Source organism: Ornithorhynchus anatinus, chromosome 1 (genome assembly GCF_004115215.2).
Source record: "Ornithorhynchus anatinus isolate Pmale09 chromosome 1, mOrnAna1.pri.v4, whole genome shotgun sequence".
Lineage (NCBI taxonomy): Eukaryota > Metazoa > Chordata > Mammalia > Monotremata > Ornithorhynchidae > Ornithorhynchus > Ornithorhynchus anatinus.
Genome location: NC_041728.1, coordinates 20731591 through 20757406, shown reverse-complemented (window position 1 = coordinate 20757406; position 25816 = coordinate 20731591). Strand labels below are relative to the sequence as shown.

Here is a 25816-nt window from a genome sequence, read left to right as displayed (position 1 = left end):
TCCTCTTTCATGCAGAACTCTGGGCCTAATGGACAAATGGTCTGCTATTCATTCATTCAATAGTATTTATTGAGCGCTTACTATGTGCAGAGCACTGTACTAAGCGCTTGGAATGTACAATTCGGCAACAGATAGAGACAATCCCTGCCCAGTGACGGGCTTACAGTCTAATCACGGGCTTACAGTGCTATTATGGCACTGTTTATATAGCTTCTCATGATTAAACAGGAAGTGTATAAATATCTATATGACATATTATGAAGATCAAAAAAGTATCAATTGGACTAACTAGATCCATGATTGCACTGACCACCAAACTAGGGCAAATTCAGCCTTGTGAACATTCCTTCATTCATTCATTTATATTTATTGAGTGCTTACTGTGTGCAGAGCACTGTACTAAGCATTTGGGAAGTACAATTCAGCAACGAAATTCCACCACTGAGGTTAAGGCCCTTGAAAGAATAGAAAAATGGAAAAAACGTGAAGGCTTGGCAGTAACTTCAATTTTTGAAGAATTCACTAATAGAAGGAAGCCATTAAAAATGGGAAAAGCACCTAGATTTGAAGACAATTCTGTAGGAATCTACAAGCAATTATCTACAAATAATTTTTAATCTATAGAACATGGAAGAAGCACTTCAGGACTTCACGGTTACTCCAATAAACACATTCTTCAAGATGAAAGGTAGAGGACTAACTGTGGAAATGTTTTGCATTCCTAGCTAGACTCCTGCCAGAATCTTTCTTAACAAGACACTAAAGAATATCACTAAGCATGAACTACCTGAATCACAATGGGTATGCACTGCATCAACAGGTGAAGGGTGTAATAACGGAACTTCCATACTTTATCAGAAATCATACAGAACCATTTGAAACCATCAGTACAGCTGAGCTCTGGAAACCATTAGGCAAATCTGGCAGCTCGAAAAAGTTCACGGAGATCTTTAGGCTATTTCATTGTGGTATGATTGGTTGGGTCAGCCCTGAAGGTTTCCTCTTCTGATCTTTCCCCCACTACCATCAGAGAAAAGCAAGACCGTCTGATAAGGTATGGAACTTTTCAATCTATTTTATCCTATCAATCTCCTCTCTAGACTGTACGCTCACTGTGGGCAGAAAATGTGTCTCTTATATTGTTGTGTTGTCCTCTCCCAAGTCCTCAGTATAGTGTCCTGTACACAGTGATTGCTCAATAAATATGATTTATTTATTTGCCTCGGGATGTGGCAAAGACCCTGAAAAGTTGGAGCAATTATATACCTCCGATTCTTTAGAAACTCTTCTGACCCAGTGGTGCCTAAAAAGCATTTTAGAAAGGCTTTGCCACAGTTAACCAGAAACTACTGTATACTGCTTATTGAGCTCTTGAGAACACACACACACACACACACACACGATTATGAGTCACTTCGTAGAGTTAGCTCAGTGATAAATCTGAAGCAAACCAAGGTTATTAACTATCGTGCACCAGAAAAAAACAACCACCAAGAGTTTCATTAGCAACACAGAAATGAAAATGGTCACCAAATTCAGGTACCTACGCAGCATTCTTGCCAGTAATATGTGGATAGGCAAAATGGGACGCTGGTCAGAGGGCATCAAGCAAGAGGGCTGAAAAGGGTGTAGCACCCTGTGAAGTTCGTGTGAGGCTTTTATCCACAGGACTAGAACCCAGGTCTCCCGATTCCCTCCACTGGACCAACAGCAGGGAGATGCCAACAACAGTATGAAGGTTTAAGCTTAGTGTTTACGACACCTAAATAAAATTATATTTTTGGTGTACTGGGTGGCACAACCCACTAGTGAGCACACCCTAATTCTTGAATTATACATTACTTTGGCCAATATGGTTGTATATTATAATTAAAAAAAGCCAAAGTACTGATGGCTCTTAGTACCTGGGTGTCTGAGACCTCTTAGAAAAACTAAATGGAACAACAAAATTGCATTTTAATTTTTGCTAATTACTGCTGTTATAAAGATACTCATCATTTGTAAAGAAACTCAAGGAAAATGAATTTCTGTACTGTTCTAGCCTTTGGAGAATGTAAAACAAAGTCTTATTTAGTTACTCCCACAAGCTCCAAGTTTTGAATGCCCATCAGCTTTGGAAAGAACCTAAAGAAAGTTGCTAAAAAGGAATTCTGATGTTAATTATGAGGGATTGTGTCCCACCAGATGGTCAAACAGCAGTTTATTAGAAGTGAGGTATGACCGACAGACACAAACTACAGTTCACCATTTCAAGTGAAGCTGTGATAACAATGAGCACAAACACGATTACCATCAGATCTCTACTACAGTGTGAGTCATACTGCATTATGGATAATTCAGGGCTGCTTGATAGAACTTTGTACTCCAGTTCTTCCACTGTGTTCTTTCCAAATCGCTCACTATAAAGGTGAGCTCTGGCAGGAACGACTGTAGTGGAATGAAATCAGTTCACTAACAGAGAGGAACTATTCTTGGTAACATGACTTCTAAGGGTGGGACATGTGAGGAGAATGAATAATACTGAGTGATGGGCTGAAACTGGGCATAGAGGAGCCAGAAGAGAAAGGGGTAGTGAAATAGGAAGCACTAAATAAATAGCATGATTATTATTTAAAGACACAGTGAAGCAGTGCCTCAAACAATATGGTATGGTAGTAGACTGAAACAGAAACTCCTTACGATTAAAGGCACTAAATCACCTCTCCCCCTCCTACCTTCCTCGCTCATCTCCTACTACAACTCTGCCCACATACTTTACTCTTCTAATGCCAGCCTACTTAATGTATCATGCTATTATATGTCTTGCCATCAACCACTTGCTCACATCCTTCCTCTGGTCTGGAACTCCCGCCCTCGTGGTATCTGACAGACCACCACTCTCTCCATCTTCAAAGCCCTACTAAAATCATATTTCTTCCAAGAAGCTTTACCTGACTAACCTCTCACTTACCCACCCTATTTGCTCTCCCTTCTGAATTCCCTATCCCCTACCTCTTAAGCACCCCATCCCCACATTTCTATACATATCCTTACACTCTGCTGCTTAGTTCGTTGTGGGCAGGGAACGACGTTTATTATTGCATTTTCTCAAACGCTTAGTACAGTGCTCTCTCTGCACACAGTGAGTACTCAATAAATATCACTGAATCAATTGAATGAATGAATAAACCTACCTGTAATTTATTATAAGGTCTGTCTTCCCCACAAGATGGCAAGCTCTTTAAGGGCAGGGATTGTGTCTATCAACTCTGTTGTATTACACTTCCCCAAGTGCTTCGTAAAGCGGTCTGCACATCTGTAAGTACTCAGTAAATACCACTGATTGACTGACTGCTGGAAAACAACTGCAGATGCAGCTACCTTTCATGGGGACATTGGAGTTACTTTCCTTAAGCAGAGACATCTTGAAAAGGCACATTAAAATCAGTGCAGCACCCAATACATTAGTGTAGGAAGGAAAATCTTTATATGTATATAATTTTGACTGTATATGGCTTTTCAGTGATACTCGAAAAAATGGAAAGCTTTTACCCTGGTGGAAAGAACATGGGTCTTGGAGTTGGAAGACCTGGGTTCTAATCCCAGCTCCACCACTTGCCTGCTGTGTGACCTTGGGCAGGTTACTTAACTTCTCTGAGCTTAGGTTTCCTCACCTGTAAAATGGGGTTTCAATCTCCGTTCTTCCACCTACGTAGATTTGAGGTCTAGGTGGGGCTGGGATGATTCCCTTCTATCTAAACCAGAGCTTAGAACAGTGCTTGACACACAGTAAGTGCTTAACAAATACCAAAGTTATTGGTAGACGTGATTCCCTATCAACAAGGAGCTTACTTAAAGAAGCAGCGTGGCTTAGAGGAGAGAGCATGGGTTTGGGAGTCAGAGGTCGTGGGTTCTAATCCCGGCTCTGCCACTTGTCAGCTGTGTGACTTTGGGCAAATCACTTCACTGTGCCTCAGTTACCTCATCTGTAAAATGGGGATTATTAAGACTGTGAGCCCCACTTGGGACAATCTGATTACCATGTATCTACTCCAGTTCTTAGAACAATGCTTGGCATGTAGTAAGCGCTTAACAAATACCATCATTATTATTATTACTGTTATTATTACTGTCTAGCAGAGGAGGCGGACACTAAAATGAATTACAGGTACGGGCAGCAACTGTACATAAGAATATGCATTTAAGTGCTGTGGGGGTGAGATGAGTACCTAGGTGATTTATGAGGTGGGACTAAGTGCATGGGTGAAGGTGGAGAGAGGGAAAAAAAGAAGAGGAAGAGAGAAAGGGAAATTCAACTACGCAAACCATGGGCTATTTGCTCATGGCCTGAAATAATTTAGAGGGGATATTGGTTCTCATGACATTCCAGTAGGAGAAGAACATGGTTAACATCACTAGCCCCACTTTGTGGTAAGAAATTGGGATAAAACAGAGGTTAAGTGACTTTTCAAAGTAATTAGAGGGGTCAGCATAAAACTAGAAGCAAAAAAACAATTTTTTACCATGGCTGTGGGGGAAAAAATGAATAGTATAGTTCAATCAGAGTGGAATTTTTAGCAGTAATTATTTTACAATAAACACTGATGAATACAAGTTTTAATACATTGAAATAAACTTTGAATTGGCAATTGTAGCAAACATAAAATGTCAGATTTTCAAATAATTTCTAAAATATCGCAGCGTAATAGAAAACTTGATTAAAAATCCTCACCTAAAGATCCATTCATATGATGTGACTCCATTCCGCCCAATCCACCCATAGGGCCATCTGACCCTGGGCCCATTGGAAACTGTTTTTTAAAAAAGAAATTAACAATGATCACACATCTCAAACTAAAATTAGTGTTTGCATATGACAGTTAATTTAGACACTACAGTATATAACCATGAACAAATTCTTTGGACTACACATGGATTTTTTTATCACTTCAAAAGTTTTACGGATTTCTTAATTTTCTAAATCTCTTCATGCTTGACAGAATTTGAAATTTCTTTTCTCCTCCTCCTCCTCTCCCTGCTCTTCTTCCTGTATTCCAGTTTCAGTTCTAAGATTAGGTCTCCACTCACCCACCCTACTGCTGGCTGTTACCATATAACAGTGCCGATTCCAGGAAAGATTATGAGGATGGAGAGAATGGAAATATAGTTCTCTTTGGCAAGCTGTAGATTATAATGTTTTGTGGATTTCCTTGTTCTCTATAAGTGGATACTTCAAAATCTTATAAAACGAGCAAAACTCCAGAGGATGAAAGTCACCCTTTTTAGGTAAGGTTTTAGCTACTTTCCAGAAGGTGTACGCAGTGCTTAGTACAGTGTCTGACACATAGTAAGCACTTAACCATACCATAAAAAAACACCCCAGTAAATGCATCTTCTCACAAGTGAAATCAAAAGTGTAAATTGAGAACCAGCAGTGTTTTGATTTTTCAAAATGGGATAAATACGGGATAAAATATGAGAAAAAGTTTACCGTATTATGATTTGAACATGTGGCTCTGAGGGGCCAAATATGAACACAAAAGAGGCTTTGCTGGAAAAGCGAGGCCCTCCAGCTTTAGTAAAAGAACCTCGACTGGAATTATCTCTGCAATGCTGTCAGAGCCTGGGTTTCCTAATCTAGTTTTAAACAACTCTTTCCAATTCTATGGCCACACGGAACAACCCAACACATATTACACAATCCTCTTTCTGATCTAGAAGAGAACCAAATAAAATATCTGTCAAACTCAATGAAGAAAACAAATTTGAAGAACTTTCAAATTGAATTTAACAGTTATTTCCATTTTTCTACACCTTTCATCTTGATCAGTACTTTTAAATTGGTTAATAATTATCAAAATTTAACACCCTAATACGGATTTGGTTTTGAATGAATTACAGTCCTATAACAGATAACAAATCTCATTTTGTCCAAGCATCCTGACAGTATAACTGAAATCTTCACATCTCATAATCTTGTTAATTTTTTCTACTCAATCACTTTAAAATCTGAGAAATTTAGTTCTTTCTGATAAGCTTTGTTTAAGAGCCAAATTACTCTTTCATGGTGGCTTCAAAATTATTCAGGCAGAAAAAAATTCTGCAAATGGGAAGAATTCAAGAAAAATAAGTAATAGATGTATATTTACATTAGGTCTGTTGGGCCCAGGTGGTACCGCATTCATTAAAGTATACATGTTGTCTCCGGAATTGGTTGAATCTGAAACAAAATATTATTTTGGTTTTTGGTTTTTTTTCATTATCACTTCTTCACACGCTGATGAACTAAAGAAAGATTAGACAACTGGTCAACCTCCCCCTGTTTACAACCACACCACTTAAACATGATCATGAGTCCTGCTCTAAAACAGGTGTTATATTGTTCCTGCTGAGCTGATAATCTCATTCGATTAGATCTCTCAATATCCCAAATCCACAGAACCGTACTAAACCTTTTGCTCCTGCTATGCTCTGAGCTCCAGTGGCATTACACTTTCTTGTTTATTTGGGTAATCTTGGAAAATCCTCTGTTTTTAGCTTCAGGAAAAAAGGATCCCATTTGTCCAAACTGGATAAAAATAAAATTACCTGTCCGGAAGTAAAGTATGGATGCCACCACTGGCATGGTATTGAGAGATGCTTCTATTCACTATATATTTTTTTAAATGTGTATAGTTCATATATGCAGATAAAGCAGACAAAGCACTTTACAGTTCTGGGGCAGAGCTTGAGGAAATTACATACTTTTTTGACTATTAACTTTCATTACATGGTTGTGCTTGGCACATAGTAAGCGCTTAACAAGTACCAAAATTATTATTCATTATTATTATCTTTGTGAGCTAGAGAAATGTTTTCATCATGAGTGAATCTGAGTCTTAAGTTCTAACAATCAGGAGGAACAAAGAGTTAGGCAATGCTGTGTATCAGATTTGTTTCTGTTTCATAAATAGGTTTATTTTACTCACAATTATTTTAAAAAATCAAATAAAAAAGTGAAACCTACATCTCTCCCTTGCAGAGAGGAGAGAAGCAGCCATGACTCAGTGGAAAGAGCCCAGGTTTGGGAGTCAGAGGTCATGGGTTCTAATCCCAGCTCCGCCACTTGTTCAGCTGTGTGACTTTGGGCAAGTCACTTCACTTTTCTGTGCTTCAGTTACCTCATCTGTAAAATGGGGATTAAGACTGTGAGCCCCACGCGGGACAACCTGATTACCTTGTATGCCCCTCAGCGCTTAGAACAGTGCTTTGTACATAATAAGCGCTTAACAAATGCCATCATTATTATTATTGTAATTGAGGGCAGAAGGTGGGAGAAGGGGCTACTCCCCCTGGTCTATAAGAAAGTCCAAAAAAGATCCTGGGACTCAAATCCCTGAAGGAGAAGTGGTTGAAGGGGGCTGAGTTTCTCATTTGATTGGTGGTTCTGAGATTGAAAGGGTCTTCTTTCAAGTTACTATCATCTATTTGAATATATTACGTTATTTTGGAATAGCTGGCATAAATCCTTCTGGACTTCTTTATTAGTAAAATTAACAGTTTATTTTTTCAATCACCACTTCATAATTAAAAAAGAACGGTGCTAGGTCATGCAGAATTGCAAAAGTGACAATAAGGTCAATTTTTATCTTATTCTCTTCAACGAGGCAGATCTGCTCCACTCCCCACGGAGATGCTCTGAGCGTAAAGATCCGTGAAAATCACTGCATTTGGAGAACTCCACGGGGGTTATGGAGCAAGGTGTACTTTTAGCTGTTAATTATTACATTTTTCAAAATTGAAAATTATCTTCAAGGCTTGCAATATAAAACTGCCTCGTGTTGGATTTAAAACGTAGAGCTAACACAACTTTATTTCAAATTTCTTCAAACTATAAATGAATATATACATGTGTTAACTGAGCAATGATTAAATAACCTGCTGTGTGGATTTTTATGATTTTAAAAATTCTGCATTTATTGTTCTTGTTGAAAAGATAAAAAGACTAAAACCTTGTTTTGATTTGAATGACTAGAAAGTGCCTACATGTGGATCTGGAGAGTGGATCACACTGTATCTCTGATTCAGTTTAGCAACTTTGCTTATTCAGAGCTATTCAAATATGTGATTAAAGGATTATTAAATCATATTAAAATAAACAATAGCAAATCAATATTTTTTCTTTAAAAATAAGATGTCATGGTTGAGAGTTTCTCACTACCCCTAGTAAATGGTTCCAGGTCCTTAAAAATCACAGGTTTTTTTCTTTTTATGGTATTTGTTAAGCACCTCCTCGGTTCCAGGCACTGTACTAAGCCCTAGGGTAGATACCACATTATCAGGTTGGGCAGGCTCCCTGTCTCACATAGGGCTTGCGGTCTTATCCCCTGTTTTACAGATGAGGTAGCTGAGGCACAGAGAAGTTAAGTGATTTGCCCAAGATCACACAGCAGACAAGTTGTGGAGCCGGGAATAGAACACAGGTTGGAATAAAACTTGGGTCCTGTGACTCTCAGCCCGTGTTCTTTCTCCTAGTCCATGCTACTTCTCCATTCATCACTATCAGTACAATTTTGGTAGCAGACATGAGAAAATAACCCAATATCTTTCCACCAATATGATTACAGCTTTCGTAGGTTTATTCTCCTTATTAATGTCTGTATCGTTAGTTGGATTTCAATACCTGCTGGACTAGGCATGATGGGAGTTCCTGGTGGCCCTCCCCCTCCTGGAGGACCCTAAAAGTGTAGAAAATATTAATTGAAATGACAATATTTCATTGATAACACAAGAAAAACACAGAATGAAAGGTTGACCATATCATGACAGAAAGTGTATTTAAAAGCAATAGAAGGGAATGATATCCTTCCAACAATTGTCTTCTGGGATTCATTATGGCCTTATTTTAATACCATGTATAAAACTATTTGAATTATAACAATTACCTTAAAATCACTAAGTCAGTAACCTAAGTCCAGTACTTTAGTATTCAATTAACTACATAAAAATGATGGAGCTATTGTATCATCACTGAGTTTCTTGAGAATCAATTTAACAGAAATAATGCATATTTGTATTATTTTGTTGTACCTTTCCTGATTTTTAGTACCTATAGAGAAGATTTGATAAATAAGTGAAACTTAGTAAAGCTGGAAACTTTACTGAATTCAGTTTTCAACTGCGATGGTAATTACAAATAAAGCGAACCAGTGACTTTTAATGCAACAATTTTCTATTTAATGATTGCATTCTTGAAACATTCCTTAGGTCCGAATTTATTCATTTCAGTTGCTGGAAATCATAATCAATATGGTATGCCTCATTAAAAATGTATAGACACATACACAAACACACACAGTCAGGCAGACATATTCAGTGGGCCCACTTCTCTCTTCTGCAAATGGGGGGAATGGGACTCTGAAAAAGCACTGTGAAATGCGATCACATCCCTCTCAGTGCTTTTGACAGCCCTTTGATATCATAGTTGGAACTGAAATCATACTTCACTCCTCTTCAGGTAGGTCCCATTCACAGCCAAAACTTTGGCAACAAATCCCCACTGGGAGCTGGATTGTGAAGGGGAGAAGCTGGAAGTTTTTCTCTGCAATATATCTCTGAGGAGGCATGATCAAGCCCCTTGCAGTTCCATGGAGGGAATTCAGATGAAAATGAAATTTTCCTGTTTTATGGAATTCATCCAGAAATTTGGATCATGTTGCCTTGGATGGCTTAAAGGAAAACTGTCACCACTTCTAGGACCAAACCTGCATTTACTTTAAGATTGACAGGGTATGACAGAGACAAAAGCTTGAAGTATAAAACACTGAAGATTTTCTCTTGTTTTAAGTCAAAGTGGATTAATCTGAAGCTGTAGTCTAATAAACCACATGCCATACCGGCTCAGCAGCAGCAAAAGAACACTATTCCTAAGGCTGTGCTAATTGGTAACAAACGGTAATGAGGTTCCAGAAACAAAATGCACTTCAGCACTGGGCAAAATGTTCAGTGATCTAGACTCATAACACTTCTCTCCCTTCATCACCGGTTAAGCCACAAACCTCACAGCTTGTAAACAGCTGCCTAGGGAGAGATTCAAAATTAACCATTTAACCCCATTATCTTGCTCCTCCAGTCATCCTGTCGAAGTACCTCCTCTCCTCTTGATGAAAGGAAGACAACGCTCTGCAGTACATGCCATATTATAAATACCTTTGCAAGGCATTCAAAAATCTGAAGTGGAGGAAATGGCTAACAAGGTAGACCTATGAAGTGGGTAATACTACAGTGAGATGATGATGGGAAGGTCATTTGTATCATCAAGCAAAAGTTGCTAAACTGACTTCAGACTTAGTTTGTGAGAGGCAATAAATCTGGGAGAAAAGATTTCCAAAAGCGGTACTAAGAAAACAAATCAGAGGAAGTAAAGGAAGTCCCCTAATCTGTATTTACTAGTCTTCTTTTAGGCCATACATTCTATGTCATGGGAGTTTATGATCTTCCTGGGTCTAAAAAGGATTTTCTTCATGTAGAACTGTTAATTCAAGCACATTAAGGTTAACCAGAGAAAGGCTCTCCCCTTCATTAGGAAAGACGGTGTATTGCACTGGTGAAAGAAGCATATGCTGAAGTAAAACCCAGCACTCAGGGCAATTTCAACCAGATTGATAACTGTTCTACTAATGAACATCAACATATGCACTGTAGATGGCAGACAAAACAACTGAACACAAATCAGATGTTCGCTTCTCAGCCAATACACCAAGGGCTCTTCATAACATCTGGCCAACTATTGCTTTGCCTAAATAAAACGTAACATCAATTCTAACGAGCAAACAGACGCAAATGTACTTACTACATAATTCCCCGGAGATGCTGAGGAATAAGGTATCTAGAATATGAACAGGACAAAATAAATTTATTTTCTTTTAATTTACATGGAAGTACAAAGGCTGGAACAAAATGGTAACCTGACTAATCTAGTCTTTAAATTAACTGCAAGAGAATATAAGAGGAAGGACAAAATATCCTGTTGTCATTAAGCAGCAGAGTTTGTTAGAAAATATATTCTGCAACCATATTGTATGGTGGGTAAAGATTAGAGAAAAATATCAGAGAATGAGAATTCCGCCCAAGCTTTTTCGATGTCAAATGTTCCAGTTTAAGGATACAACTGCTAAATACTAATGATATTTTTTCTCCAGTTAGAGGAATATATATCTGTGCAAATAAAAAACAGGGCGATTACCAGGAACTGGAATCCTGTGAATTAGCAGCTTTTACAACTGCATGTTCCAGGATGTGTACATGCTGAGCAGCAATTAATATTTTTCAAAAGTGGGCTGCAAACTATTGCACATCCACACAGTATGACTCCAAACTTTATTCATACCAGCATCAAACTGCCCTCTCTACTTCCTGAGGCAAGTTGCATAAAAATAAGATGACAAACGTGCAGGGCTCTGACAAGTGTGAACCTGAGGAGGTTACCAATTCATGGAAATTCAGTTCCTGGTAACTAACCAATTTTTCCTTCCATAAAGCAACTTTTATATGAGCTCATCTTATGAATGTCCTAGAATGTGAATGGGTAGAAAATTAGTTGTTAAAAGAACAATTAAGACCAAATTGGAGTTTCTGTGACAAATTTTCCTTTCGAAAATACAGCCAACAAGTCTTAGGATTGGAAACTTTCTTACAGTTACACTTTTTATTCTCATTCAATTTAGTCATCTACAACAATCATTGGCTTTAAACACTCAGAAACCCAGTTTAAAAACACAATCTGATATGAAATTAACAAAAATGTAGTCTAATTGCTTTTGCTAGCTTCAATCAATGGCATTTACTGAGCTCTTACTGTGTGCAGAGCACTGAACTAAGTACTTGGGAAAGTACAATACAACAGAGTTGGAAGAGATGTTCCCTGCCCACAAAGAGCTTACAGTTTAGAGAGGGAGACGGGCATTAACATAAATAAATACATTAGGGATATGTACTTAAGTGCTGTGGGGATAAGGGTGGCTTGAATGCCAAATGTTTAACGGGTACAGAGACAACTGCATAGGGAACGCACAAGGGAGATGGGCTAGGGGAAAGGGGGCTTAATTGAGGAAAGCCTCTTGGAGGAGATGTGACTTCAATAAGGCTTTGAAAGTGGGGAGAGTGGTGGTCTGGTATATATGGAGGGGGAGAGAATTTCGGGCCAGAGGGAGGATGTGGGCAAGGGGTTGGTGGCAAGATAGTTGACACAGGGGTAAAGGGAATAAGTTAGTGTTAGGTGGAATGAAGTGTGTGGAATGAGTTGTAAGAAATCAGTGAGCTGAGGAATCAGCGGTAAGTTGATTGAGTGTTTTAAGGGACAAAAAACCCAAGAAAGAATGCTACACAATTAAACTCTGAAAACTGGCACCTGCAAATATTTAACAATTGTCACTCAGAATGCGTCATGTACGGTCTTAAATTGCATAGTACATGTTTTCAAAATATGAAATTTCAGTTTCAAGTGGCTTTGAAGAAACTTAAAATGGGAAATAAAAACGGCTTTTCAAAAACAGCCCCATTCATTATCCTTCAGAACATATTTTAACCTAGGGAAAAAGTGACTTCAAAATTTGGTGAAAAAGAAAAACACCTTCAGATCTGGATTAATTTTAGGCCATCTTTTTTGTAGGTGTATATACATTAGTGGAACATTTATAAGAAATACTCTCAATAACAAAATTACCTTATTCACACTTGAGCCAGGCAAGATGAATGATCATTTATGGGAATAAGAGAACCTAAGTGCATCTAACTACAGAGGAAAGTAACTCACCAACTTAAAGGAAAAAAAGAATCTCCTCAATTGTAAAGATAAGTGTTACCTGAGACTTCTTATTTTAAAGTTCATACCATTTTCCACATTTACATTGGGAAGCTGTTACAGCAAAGAATAAAGAAGGGGTGCACATTCTTTTTGCTATATAAGTGCCTGCATAGATAGGACTTCTACATTAGTGCTCTGAATGAAGGAAAATGTATACAATTCACAATTAGGGGCATTTTTCTGGGAATTATTTCTAAATCGTGTTTTTTTTTTGTTTTGATCAATAGGAACAATTCAGGCACTTTCAAAAGCAAAGTGTTTTGCTTAGCTATTGCAAGTGCTCTTTTATAGGTAATATAAATGGGTAAATAGCAAGAAGACATAACTACCTAAACCACCTGACAGAATCCAACACAGATATGTACTTACAGAATTGGCATTTGTTGGGTTTGGCCAAGGTCTACCGCCTCCTGGACCCCTAAAATGCAAAATAATAAATTTAAACTCTGACAATTTTGGCTTCTGGACAAAGAAGTCATGATGATACTAAATAATAAAATAACTATTTTCATAACTGCATAACTGCTGCTATTTCTTTTATACTTAGAGACTTATTTTTATTTAAAATTTGCATTATTCCAGAAAATGCAGGTTCTCCTTTAATAATACACCATCAATCAATCAACAATACTTGAGCGCTTATTGTGTGCAGAGAACTGTGCTAAGCACTTGGGAGATCAGAATGCAAAAAAGCAGGTGTAGACAATTCCTGCCCATAAGGGGCTTGCAACCAATCAATCAATTAATGGTATTTATTGAGTATTTACTATGTGCAGAGCACTGTATTAAGTGCTTGGGGGAATACAATACAACAGAAATTAGTAGACATATTCTCTGCCCATAACGAGCTTAGAGTCTAGAGGGGGAGACAGACATTGATAAGAAAAAATAATTATATACGATAAAGATATGCACAAAAGTGCTGTGGGATTGGGGGTGAGGTGAATATCAAGTATCCAAAGGTCAAAGATTGAAGAGCATAGATAAGGTAGAAAGGAGAGCAAGCCAGAGAAAAGAGGGCTTAATCGGGGAAGGCCTCTTGGAGGAGATGTGACCTTAGTAATGCTTTGACGGTGGAGAGAGTGGTGGTCTGGCTTATATGGAGGGGGAGTGCCAGGCTAGGGGAATGATGTGGCAAAAGGGTGGGTGGTGAGATAGGCGAGATAACGGCACAGTGAGTAAGCTGGCTCTAAAGGAGCAGAGTGTGTGGGCTGGGCTTTAAAACGAGATTAGTAAAGTGAGGTAAGCTGGGGCGAGCTGATTGAGTGCTTTCAAGACAGTGGTAAGGAGTTTCTGTTTGATGCAGAGGGGATGGACAGCCAATGGAGGTTCTCGAGGAATGGGGAGAAACAATGTTTTTGCTCACAAATAAGTGCAGCAGAATGAAGTACGGATTGGAGTGGGGAGGTCAGCGAGGAGGCCGATGCAATAGTTAAGGCGGGATAGGATAAGTGCTTGGATCAGTTTGGTTGCAGTTTGGATGGAGAGGAAAGGATGGATTTTAGCAGTGTTGTGAAGGTAGGACTGACAGGATATGATGACAGATTGAAAATGTGGGTGGAATGAGAGAGATGAGTCAAGGGCAATGTCAAGTTTACAGGCTTGTGACATAGGGAGGATAATGGTGCTGTCCATAGTGTTGGGAAAGACAGGAGGAGGATACAGTTTGGGTGGGAAGATAAGGAGTTCAGTTTTAGATATATTCAATTTGAGGTATTAGCAGGACATTCAGGTAGATATGTCTTGAAGGCAGGAGGAAATACGAGATTGCAGGAAAGGAGAGATATCAGGGCTAGAGATGTAGATTTGGGAATCATCTGCATAGAGATGATAATTGAAGTCATGGGAGCGAATGAGTTCTCCAAGGGAGTAAGTGTAGGGGGAGAATAGAAGGGGACCTAGAATTTAGCCTTGAGGAAACCCTACTGTCAAAGGGTGGGAGGCAGAGGAGGAGCCAGCAAAAGAGACTGAGAAGGAGCGGTCAGAGAGATAGGAGGAGAATCAAGAGAGGGCAGTGTCAGTGAATCCAAGGTTGAATACGGTTTCAAGGAGAAGGGGGTGGTCTACAGCGTCAAAGGTGACTGAGTGGTCTAGGAGGATTAGGATGGAGTAGAGGCCGTCAGATTTAGTGAGAGGAAGGTCATTTGTTACTTTAGTGAGGGCTGTTTCTGTGGAGCGAAGGGGGCAGAAGTCAGACTGGAGAGGCTCTAGGAGAGGGTTGGAGGATAGAAAGTGGAGACAGTGGCTGTAAATAACTCTCTCAAGAAGTCTGGAGAGAAATGGTAGGAGGGAGATGGGGTGATTCCTGGAGGGAGCCATGGGGTCAAGGGTGGGATTTTTTTTAGGACAGGGGAGACATAAGCATATTTGAAAGCAGTGGGGAAGAAGCTGTCAGAGAGTGAACAGATGAGGATGGCAGTCATGGAGGGAGAAGGGAAGAAGGGAGGAGGAAATTGTTTTAAAAAGGTATGTAGGGTCAGAAGCATAGGTGGAGGCTGTAGATTTAGAGAGGACGCAAGAGACTTCATTTTGAGTTACCGCAGGGAACATTAGGGAGTCGAAGAAGGTGGAGGAAGAGCGGGGGATTGGAGAGGAGCAGGGCAAGACATTTTTATTTCAATTTACAGATCAGAGGGAGAGACAGACAAAATAAATTACAGAAGTCTACGTTCTTAAGTGCTATGCCGTTGGGGAAGGGGTGAAACTGCTTAAGTGGAACAGTCCCAAGCACATCGGTGACAAAGAAGGGAAGTCTCTGACAAAGAGATGAGAGCTTAGCTGGAGAATGTCTCTTGCAGAAGACATGATTTTAGTGTGGCTTTGCAGGAGGACAGAGAGGTCGTCTGTCAGATAAGAAAGGGGAGGGGGCTCCTAGACAGAGAGAGGATGTGAGCAAGAGGTTGGCGGTAACAAGGCGTGATGGAGGTACAGAGAGAAGGTTGGTGTCGGAGGAGTGAGTGTGAAGGTTGGGATATAATATGGGGAAGTCAGAGGTGGAGAGCCATTAGAGTACTTTAAAGTCAATGGAATTTCTGTTTGATATGGAGATGGGCGGGCCCCCACTGGTAGTTTTGGAGGAGAGAGGAGATATTGACTGAACTTCTTTTAGAAAAATGATCCATATATCAGAGGAGAGTATAGACTGGGGACATGTTGATTGAACAATTTTTAGGAAAAATGATCCACATATCAGAGAAGAGTATACACTGGAGAAGAGGAGGCAGGGAGGCCAGCGAGGAGGCTGATACAGTAGTTAACGTGGAATATGATAAATACTTGGATCAATGTGGTAGGAGTTTGGGTAGAGAGGATGGGGCAGGATTTAGTGACAGACTGAATATGCAAGTTGAAGGAGAGAGATGAATTGAGGACAAAGCCAAGGTTACAGGCCTGTGAGACAGGGAGAATGGTGGTATTGTATATGGTAATGGAAAGTCTTGGGAGTCGGGGACAGGATTTGAATGGGAAGTTTTTGTTTTCATCGTAACAATGTATTTTTTTTGTACTGCAGAAGACTCCGAGTAAAACATAATAGAACCCGAAATATTATAACAATAGAATTCACAGACATTTTCAATGATTTGCAAATTACATATGAATCGGTTCATTTTATTAAGTCACATTCTCTTCATCTACATTCCAGATGTTTTAGTTTGTCTTCTTTCTTAAAAGGTATCTTGGAGAGTTCTGTAATTTTTACTTCTTAGAGTCAGATTTTCCTCTCTCAATAAAGATTTATCTTTCAGTTCCAGGGACACTGTAATTCCTATTAAGAAACAGAGCAAGTCTTCCTTGCTTTCCTAAGTTTAAGTTAAGTTTCCTGTTATTTAAATGTGGTCTTTTTGATTGAATTCAATTTTTATAATAGAATGGTATTTAAAAGGGTGTAAAATGCATTCAATAAATTAAACTGTTCTTTTTCTTCTATTTTGTAGTTAATGGCCCAGATAAGTTCTATGCATTTTTTGTGAATTGATTTTTTAAAATAGCCCATATTTTAGAACTGCAATGTCAATTAAAAGCATATTTTTTCCTATGTCTACCACCTTAACATCAGTATATCCTGGAATATCTCGTAAACTGCTATTTTTTCTATCAGTGTGGTCCAACCGCGGGTTTTCAGGCCACATGTGTAACCCCTGGTTCACTCGAGGTGGCCCACAAACCCCTAATGCAGCTTTCTTCTTCTCTACCCTCTTCCTTATCCAGAATAATAATAATGATAATAATAATGTTGGTATTTGTTAAGCGCTTACTATGAGCCAAGCACTGTTCTAAGTTCTAGGGTAGATACAGGGTAATCAGGTTGTCCCACGTGAGGCTCACAGTCTTAATCCCCATTTTACAGTTGAGGTAACTGAGGCACCGAGAAGTGAAGTGACTTGCCCAAGGTCACACAGCTAATAAGTGGCAGAGGTGGGAGTAGAACCCATGAACCTCTGACTCCCAAGTCCATGCTCTTTTCCACTAAGCCACACTGCTTATACAAAGAGGACAAGGGTGAAGGGAAAGAGCACAATGCCCACTGTGTTCCTGGCATCATTTTTTGAACCGACTGGTGCTTTCACCCTCTAGAAGGAAAGTAGTCTGCTGGGGATAGAGGGGGTGGAGAGAGATTGGTTGGAGGGAGCTGAGGAGGTGGACTCTTCTCACTCCTCTCCTCTCCTGGTCACTTAGCTTAATCTAAATCACTGAATGGTAAGCTCCTTGAAGACAAGGGATCATGTTTACCAATTCTATTGTATTATACTCTCCCAAGCACTTAGTACAGTGCTCTGCAAATACTAAGTGCTCAATAAATACCACCGATTGATAGGCTGATGATCAAAAATGACTATGGAATGTAAATAAATGTCCTAAGAGGAATAAATGATATATGGGCGGAAGGTTCTTCAAACTGGAATAATCTCAGAGGAAATGCTTCAGAGAAACAATTCCTTCCAAAATGTCATTAGATGAGAGTTTTCTAACTGAACCCTTTAAATATAGTAATATTAGGACCGCCAATGTAGCCAGCCAGTCAATGGATTTGGTGAATAGATGTTATTAACATGAATGCTGGAGTCTGGTAGAAGGCCTTAACATTTGCTCACTCCTCCAGGAAGTTAATGACAAAATAATACTTGTCAACATTTTCTTTTGCAGGGGCATATTTAGCAATGCATTTAAGTGATGGATAAACCAGTGCTATTTACTGAGTGCTTACTAGGTGCAGAGCACTATACTAAGGGCTTGGGAGAATACAATACAGTAGAATTCGGCTCTAATCCCAGCTCCACAGCTTGCCTACTCGTTGATTTTGGGCAAGTCAGGTAACTTTCGTGTGCCTCAGTTAATGCACCTCTCAAATGGGGATTAAGACTGAGCCACTTCTGGGACAAGGACTGTGTACTGATTTGCTTGTATCTGCCCCAGTGCTTAGTACAGTGCCTGGCACTTAGTAAGCACTTAACATCACCATTATTAGAATTGGTAGACATGATCTTTGTCTTCAAGGAATTTACAATTTAGTGATTTAGAATAAGCTAAATGACCAGGAGAGATGAGAGGTGTGAGAAGGGTCCACTATCCCTCCCCACCCTGTATATCCCCAGCAGATCATTTTTCTTCTAGAGGATGAAAGCACCAGTCTGTTCTAAAAATAATGCCAGGAACACTGTGGGCAGTATGATAGACACATTCCTTCCCACAATAAGGTTAAGCGATGATTCTACTGCTTATGTTGTGGCCAGCCATTCTGTCTGGGAAGACTTTTGTAAGCCACCTTTAAAGCGGCTACCAGAAAAGGTGACCAGAACATTCTATAGATCAGACATTCTGAACTGATATTCACCAGAGAACAGAGCAGACCACCACCAAGGTGAACAGCTACCTACAGTTTGGGCAAGGAAGCAAATATTTGAGGTTAGGAGACAAATGTCTCTAAGGTGGCAAGAACAAAGGTTTTTGGTTCTATCAACATCTTCTTCCCTACTTTGAAAGGGCTATCCCCCATCCAGCTGGGGAGAGAATATTATGCTGAAAAAAGTTTTGATGGGAGGTCAAGCAGCACGCACAAAGGAGGTCAGGAAGTGGTGGGGGTGGAGGGGAAGAGGAAGCAAAATGCTAAAGGGCCACATATTGAGTGCTGGGACTGGGTGATTATCCTATTTTCCCCCTTGAAATTGGGTGATTTGCCCTCCCCTCCCCTCACCCCCCCCCCCGAGCCCACCCTCAAAAGGGGCCATCAAATCAAATTAGCAATTTTCAAAGTACCAATCCCCTAAATTCAATTAAAATCCCTCACCACTGCTTCCCACTGGGGAAAATCCTGATAACTGTCTTCCTGAAAATCTTTGGCCCACGTGGGAAAGTCTGTGGGGAATAGATTATCAGAGAAAAGGGCTTTAAGGGGGAAGATTTCACCTCACAACTTGGATTCAACACAGACCCTGAGGTGGGAGCTGAAGTGAGATTAACGGGTACGTGGCAGGCCTATACCAAGAAGTCTTTGTATAGAAAAACAAGCCTATTTGTACACCCCATGTATTTTCTCTGTAGGGTGTCAGAGGATCTGGTTCTAATCCCGGCTCTTCCACTTCTGCTGTGGGACCTGGGGCAAATCACTTAACTTCTTGGTGCCTCAGTTTCCAAGAGACAGACTAGAGAGACCTGGCCTTTCTTATTTGTCTCCCCTTCCAATTTCACCTTAGGCTGGGGCTGAGGCCAATTTCTCCTATTTAGATTCTGAGTCCCAAGTGAAACGGGGACCGTCTTCAACTTGATTATCTTGTACCTATTACTGAATACAGTGCTTGGCACAAAGTAAGTGTTTAACAAGTACCAAAATTATTGTTTTTACTATTATTAGTTCCACGTCGTTGCATGAATAGGTGTGAAATGGGGGGAGGGGGAAACATTTTTGGCCCAAGACTACAGTACATTTTGATACGTTCGCCTCTTGCAAAACCTGCTTCAGTATCATACTAAAATCATAGTAAAATATGTATAATGCAAGTAGTTATTGTATTTGGATACCTGGAGTAAAGTTTAAAAAAGATTATTAACTTGAGTATAATATTCTTAATATACATTTATATACATTTTTATCTTAAGATACTTGATGAACATATAAGTTGGGTCTCCTGACAACACAGAAGGGTTTGTAGTAAAGTTCTGTATCGTCTCCCAGCACTTAGTACAGTGGTCTGCACCCAGTAAGCCCTTAATAAATACTATTACTATTACTAGATTAACTATAAATAATAATTTATATTTACACCGTACATTTTATCTAATAACTTCAGATTACTCTGAATTTATATTAATCTTCACAATATTACGGAGCGGAAGGGTAGGGGGTAGGGGTGGTAAAGAAAGTGGCAACTGTTATTATACTAAATTCTCCAACTAGGTGATTGCAATTTGTCTTTGAGAAACAAGTCATGTAAAGGAAGTTTCAAGAGAAATATGTAAAGCAATATTAGGCTAATCATTGCTATTTTATATAAACTGAAGAAATGAAGCTCTAAGATAAATTTTGTTTTCAAAAATGATACAGTAAATAAGAGTAGATTAGCACTGAATATGAACAATGTGACTGGAGTAGATCATTATATCACATTATTTTCACTAAACTTTCAGTCCAAATACTTACTATCCCCACTCTGTACAAATACACCTTGTGAATGGCATTTTAATTGGAAGAACAACTTTTTACAAGTTAAAACCAGTCAATTAAAAGCCTTATTAATTACAATGGGATTAATTAAGCCTTGGAGAAGATTCAGTGCTAACTTGAAATATGACCATCAAATTTCACATGCATTAACATATGTTGCAAAAACAAAGATGCCGTCATTATCTTTTTAGATTTTTCTGTTTCGTACAGTTTGATTTCCAAAAAAAGTACTTACCTCATAAATCTTACTCTAAAAAAAGCAATAATTCTGGAAAAAGTATGCTTTTATAAATATTGTGGCTACTCTATTTTCATTATAATGATCCCCTATCCAGTCCCTTTGGCACTCTAAGGGGCTGGAACTTCTGCTTCAGCCCTCAGCAGAGTAAAGGGGATGAAACATTTAAAGATGCGGGTGGTGGAGGCCCTACACTGAGGTGGGATTTACCCATGCAAGTGATCAAATACATTATTGACTCAATTATCTTAGTAGTGACTTTCAGGTGAAAATATGGTTTATGTGTCTTGAAAAACCTGCAAAAGAATAACTAAATGTTAACAAGACAAAAGGCTGAAAGTAGCATCAATGACCTGGGAAATGAAACAGCCAAAGACTTCTAGATGTGGAAGGAAAAGCGAGAACAGGTGCGCGGAACATCTTTGTGAGCAGAAGGAATGCTGCAACAGAGCATTCTCTGTTCAGTGTTGTTCCCCTCAGTTAAGCGTGGCTCACTGGAAAGAGCAAGGGCTTTGGAGTCAGAGGTCCTGGGTTCGAAACCCGGCTCTGCCACTTGTCAGCTGTGTGACTTTGGGCAAGTCACTTAACTTCTCGGTGCCTCAGTTATCTCATCTGTAAAATGGGGATTAAGACTGTGAGCCCCATGTGGGACAACCTGATTCCCCTGTGTCTACCCCAGCGCTTAGAACAGTGCTCGGCACATAGTAAGCACTTAACAAATACCAACATTATTATAATAATAGGCCCATCTCTCGCTTGCTCAAGGAACAGTAGTTACCTTAAATCTGTATGTTAAAAAGAAATGTAGTTTTGGTAAACATTAGGAAAGAGGAAAATTTTGCTTACATGTTCATTCCAGGCATTCCAGGACCACCTAAAGCATTCAGAGGGGGTCTCATTGCACCTCCATAATTCTGTAATGATAACCAAGGGTCAGACTACCACAAAACAAAAAAACAAAACCAAAGAGGAGGGGGGAAAGAAAGGAGAGCAGGTTAATGACTTCCCTGCACAAATGCTGACTGGATAAGGCCTGTGCAATTCAATCTCTGAAGGGTCCATTCTTGTCCTTTTGGGTTTTTTTTCCCCAAAATAATAGTTTTTGGCTCATAGGAAAGCATAATATTCTTAAAACGTATTACAGGCAACCACTGGCTACAATACGTAAAATCGAGAGATGTATCATGCACTAACTGTTGATTTAGCCCAGAATCCCAAAGCCCCACTTAACATTACATCCAGTCATTGCAGGGAATTCAATTCCCTTCCTGCCCCATTTCCCCAGCCCCTCGCCACACGCACACTTGAAGTCCAGCTTCTCCGCTTCAGCCAGGCTCTCAAGAGATCGGCAACCGAATTGAGACAAGAGAGATGTGGTAGAGACCTTGGGCAGACCACGCAGCCCTGTCTCTCTTGCCACGGTTCTGTGCTACTTTTGGCTGAAACTGAGAAAGCCTTAATCAGCTGCTTCCCCTTCTCTCCCCGCACACAATCTGGAAGTCTCCTTCTCTGCGTCACCCAACAGCAGCACAGAGAAACCATTATTCAGACACTACATCTCCCTGAACACAAACTGGTAAGCAGCTTCTCCTTTTCAAAAGAAAGCAGTATGGAATCAAGGTGACATAGAAGAGCCGATTCAATCTGCCTAAAATCTCTGCTCCTTATACTTCTCCCCAGCTCTGTGTAGCTTTCGGATGAAGTGGAGAGACCGCTGCTCTCGGTGATGGAGAAGGAGGTTGTCAGGGCTGCGGCTACGGGTAAAATCCTAGTTCAAATTTTTGGATTAATAATTCTTGCATTAATTTTCCAGAAAGCAGATGAACTTTTAAAAATGGCTGAAGAAGAAAAACTTGAGAGAGGAATTCAAAGGTGTGCAGAGATATTCAGAGGGACTGAGCCTACTACGAGGTGCTCTCTGAAGAAAAGGGAGCCATCCGTTGTTCGACCTAAATTGGACAAATTTTTCACTATAGTAAATCTGAAAAAATACTACCAGTCACCAAACCTCTACTTCTGCAGCCTCCTGAAAAGACTAATAATCATATCATTACTCCTTACTCAGATAATGTTGTGATGCAATGCTTTGAATTACTTTACTTGACAATTAAGACTTGTTTAATGATGACTAATGTTCCATAATATTGTACATAAAAATATTATTTTTTCAGAGGTTCTGGAACAGATCCCAATTTAGAACATGCTTGACTGTGTAAATATATCCACAATGCTATCATTCTTGATGCATCCATGTTTTCAAGGAACATATTATAGCTGTACTGTTGGCTATGCCTGAAAGTGTATTTTCATGTTCTATAAAATGATTCTGCATATATTAAAAACATTTCACCCTTAAAAGAGGGGATAATTCTACAGAACTTGCAAATCATGATTTTCATATTTAGGCAAACCATTTCAATGAAAAATGTGTTGGTGATCGAACTGTATTGATGTTGGGTGGATGATTGTGTTGAATGGAGCTAAAATCACTGTGTTACTATACTAAAACTAAAACTATACCAAGTAACCTAACAAAAATGAAATGTATATCTACAAATGAATTAGGTTCCAAATATCTAGTACAGACATAATTGAATAAAACCCTTAAAAAAATGTATGTCTTTCCATGAAACCAGATTTTGTGAAAGATCCTGGGGCTTTGATGTTCAGATAGCTAATCAGTCAGTGGTATCAATGATCAGTGGTATTTACTGAGCACTTGCTATGTGCACAGCACTCTACTAAGCACTGTACTAAATCAACAGCTAATGAACAGCACACAGATAATTTTCATATGATGTTAGAATAAACAGGTATCCATAAAATACAAAACATCAACATTATTCTTCGATACCCATAGGTGTGTGAAAACTGTTCATTGTGTTAGCTGATCAAAAAGCTTATTTAAATATCATTTTGATGATGATACAAAGCAATCAAACAATAGCCAGGTCTAAAGGGACAAATGAACAAGCCTCAACAATGGAACCAGTACAGGTCCTATGTTATATGCTGTTGCAGGAGAGGCAACCTTCAAAGGGGTGACATCACCCAAACCTTGCTTCAGAGCAATGTTCGAAAATGTCTGAGGATTTAGGCCACACCACTGAGAAATGGCTAATTCTTTTCCTTGGGTTTCCAATGGTTGACTGTGTGGTTATTATTTTCTTCATTAGCTGACATTACTCACAAGAAGAGCACAAACTAGGGAAGAATATCACACTACAGAGTGGCATGGGAAAAAAAACAACACCCACTACTGTTAAGGTGGCATAAGGAAAAGGAAAATAAAGAATTTGGTTTGACATGGAAGGAGAAAAGCAGTGCATTCCAGTGTTTTTCTGCCTACTGAAATCTTCTGTTTTGGAACCTGACTGGGAGACCTTGTGATCTACTCCAAGAAGGTGCTTAATAGATTTTGTTGATAATGAAAATACTGGTTAATGTTGATGATACTGAACATCTGTTAGCAGTGACAGGATAACTTTTTAAAAACAGCCTCCTCTCTTTTTCTGGAGTTAACATTTACTGGGCACCCTCTGTGTGTTTTCTGTCCTTCATGAACAGAGGTAAAGGTGTGTCATTTTCTTTTCTACTGAAAAAAGTCCTGGTTCTTTGCTCCAAAATGGAAGAATTCCCTTTTTTTCTAAAGATTCCCACCCCACCCCCCACATTGGGTCAATTGGAATCTGCATAATTCAACAGACTGAAGATGATATTGAAGTAAAAATTATCACTAAAAATAGCCATTGTTAAACTTTGTCACTTCTTAAAACAATGGATACCTAAGACTTTAACAGAGGCTGCAAGAAATCGATTGCCTCTGGGAGATGCAGTTCACCTCCATTTTTAGAATGTGGATGTCTTCACTTCCTTTCCACTACCTTAAATTCAACCTCAACTAATGCCAATGATAAAACGTGAGAGTAAGGAATCATATCTTGTTAGGAGCCGTGAGGAAAAAAAGCTGGCCTTACAAGGTGGCTTTCAAAGCTAGTTTTATGGAATGGAGATCAACAGCTTCTTCTTGAGGAGAACATCTACATTACCATCCTACCCTGGAGTGCACTCAGTAAAGACCAGATGTTGATGGTGACCATCACCATCATTATCCACAATAGTATATATTTATTTTTTATGATATTTGTTAAGAATTTACTACGTACCTGGCACTGTTCTAAGGGCTGGGGTAGATACAAACTAATCAGGTTGGACACGGTTCATGTACCACATGGGGATCACAGTATTAACCTCTACTTTACAGATGAGGTAACCGAGACACAGAGAAGTTAAGTGACTTGCCAAAGGCGACACAGCAGACAGGTGGCTGAGCTGGGATTAGAAGCCAGGTCCTTCTTATTCTCAGGTCTGTACTCTATCCACTAGGCCTTGCTGCTTCTTAATGAGCACCTTCTATGTGTAGAAGGTACATATGCTAATTACTTAGAAGAGCACAACAGAGATAAAAGAGATGGTTCCTTGTCCTCAAGAGGTATACAATCTAATGGGGAGACAGGCAGACCCAGATGATTGATAAATATGGGCAGGAGAGAGAACCAAGCTAAAATTGGTAGTAGCAGGGGTATGGAAAGATGAATAAAAAGTCACCACCAGAAAATTAATTTCCACCTCTGACCATTCTTCAAAGGAAAATGTCCATAGGCTTCATATAAAGTGACCAGCATTCAGAGGGAAAAATCTTCAACCACTGCTATCTGCTAGAGAAAGACTCAGTCTTCGTGAATAACTGTATCGGGCTTCTAGCAAAATAAGGTGGAGGAGGAGATTATTGAAACCTGATAGAGCTAAGTAGTAGAATAAACTGGAAGGAAATTCAAAGTTTATTTCCAAAGAACAGCTTATGGGGCATACGATCTACCGTATAAGGGGACTTCGATTCTCTGGTCAAGAGATCCTTGGGGAATAAAAATCCTTACAAGACTCCACAGGAAAAACGTTAATGTAAATATGAGCCTTAATTTTCAAAGCCATGGCTTGTATTTAGGTATGCATTTGAATATTATATTTGAGTATAATATAAGAAGAAGCAGAGAAGCAGCAAAGCAGCGTGACTCAGTGGAAAGAGCCCGGGCTT

At 39.4% G+C, this 25816-nt stretch overlaps 1 protein-coding gene and 1 long non-coding RNA gene across 7 annotated transcripts in view; one reads left to right on the top strand and one right to left on the bottom strand.

Annotated features, from left to right (window-relative positions):
- SSBP2 (single stranded DNA binding protein 2) overlaps positions 1 to 25816 on the bottom strand; it is a 294273-nt gene that overhangs the window by 26643 nt on the left and 241814 nt on the right. For 3 of the 6 annotated variants that reach the window (XM_039911270.1, XM_003428207.5, XM_001509490.6), the window contains 6 exons: positions 21568 to 21635; positions 13193 to 13241; positions 10811 to 10846; positions 8642 to 8696; positions 6129 to 6199; positions 4712 to 4790 (listed from right to left, as the gene is read on the bottom strand). In XM_039911270.1, coding sequence (XP_039767204.1) covers positions 4712 to 4790; positions 6129 to 6199; positions 8642 to 8696; positions 10811 to 10846; positions 13193 to 13241; positions 21568 to 21635 — 358 coding nt within the window. Of the gene's footprint in view, positions 1 to 4711; positions 4791 to 6128; positions 6200 to 8641; positions 8697 to 10810; positions 10847 to 13192; positions 13242 to 21567; positions 21660 to 25816 lie in introns of all 6 variants that reach the window. The other 3 variants (XM_007656432.4, XM_039911269.1, XM_007656499.4) reach the window with 1 other exon arrangement.
- On the top strand, positions 853 to 23094 carry LOC120638240. Its single transcript, XR_005659799.1, has 2 exons — positions 853 to 1054; positions 22535 to 23094. It is a non-coding gene; the product is annotated as an uncharacterized LOC120638240 (long non-coding RNA).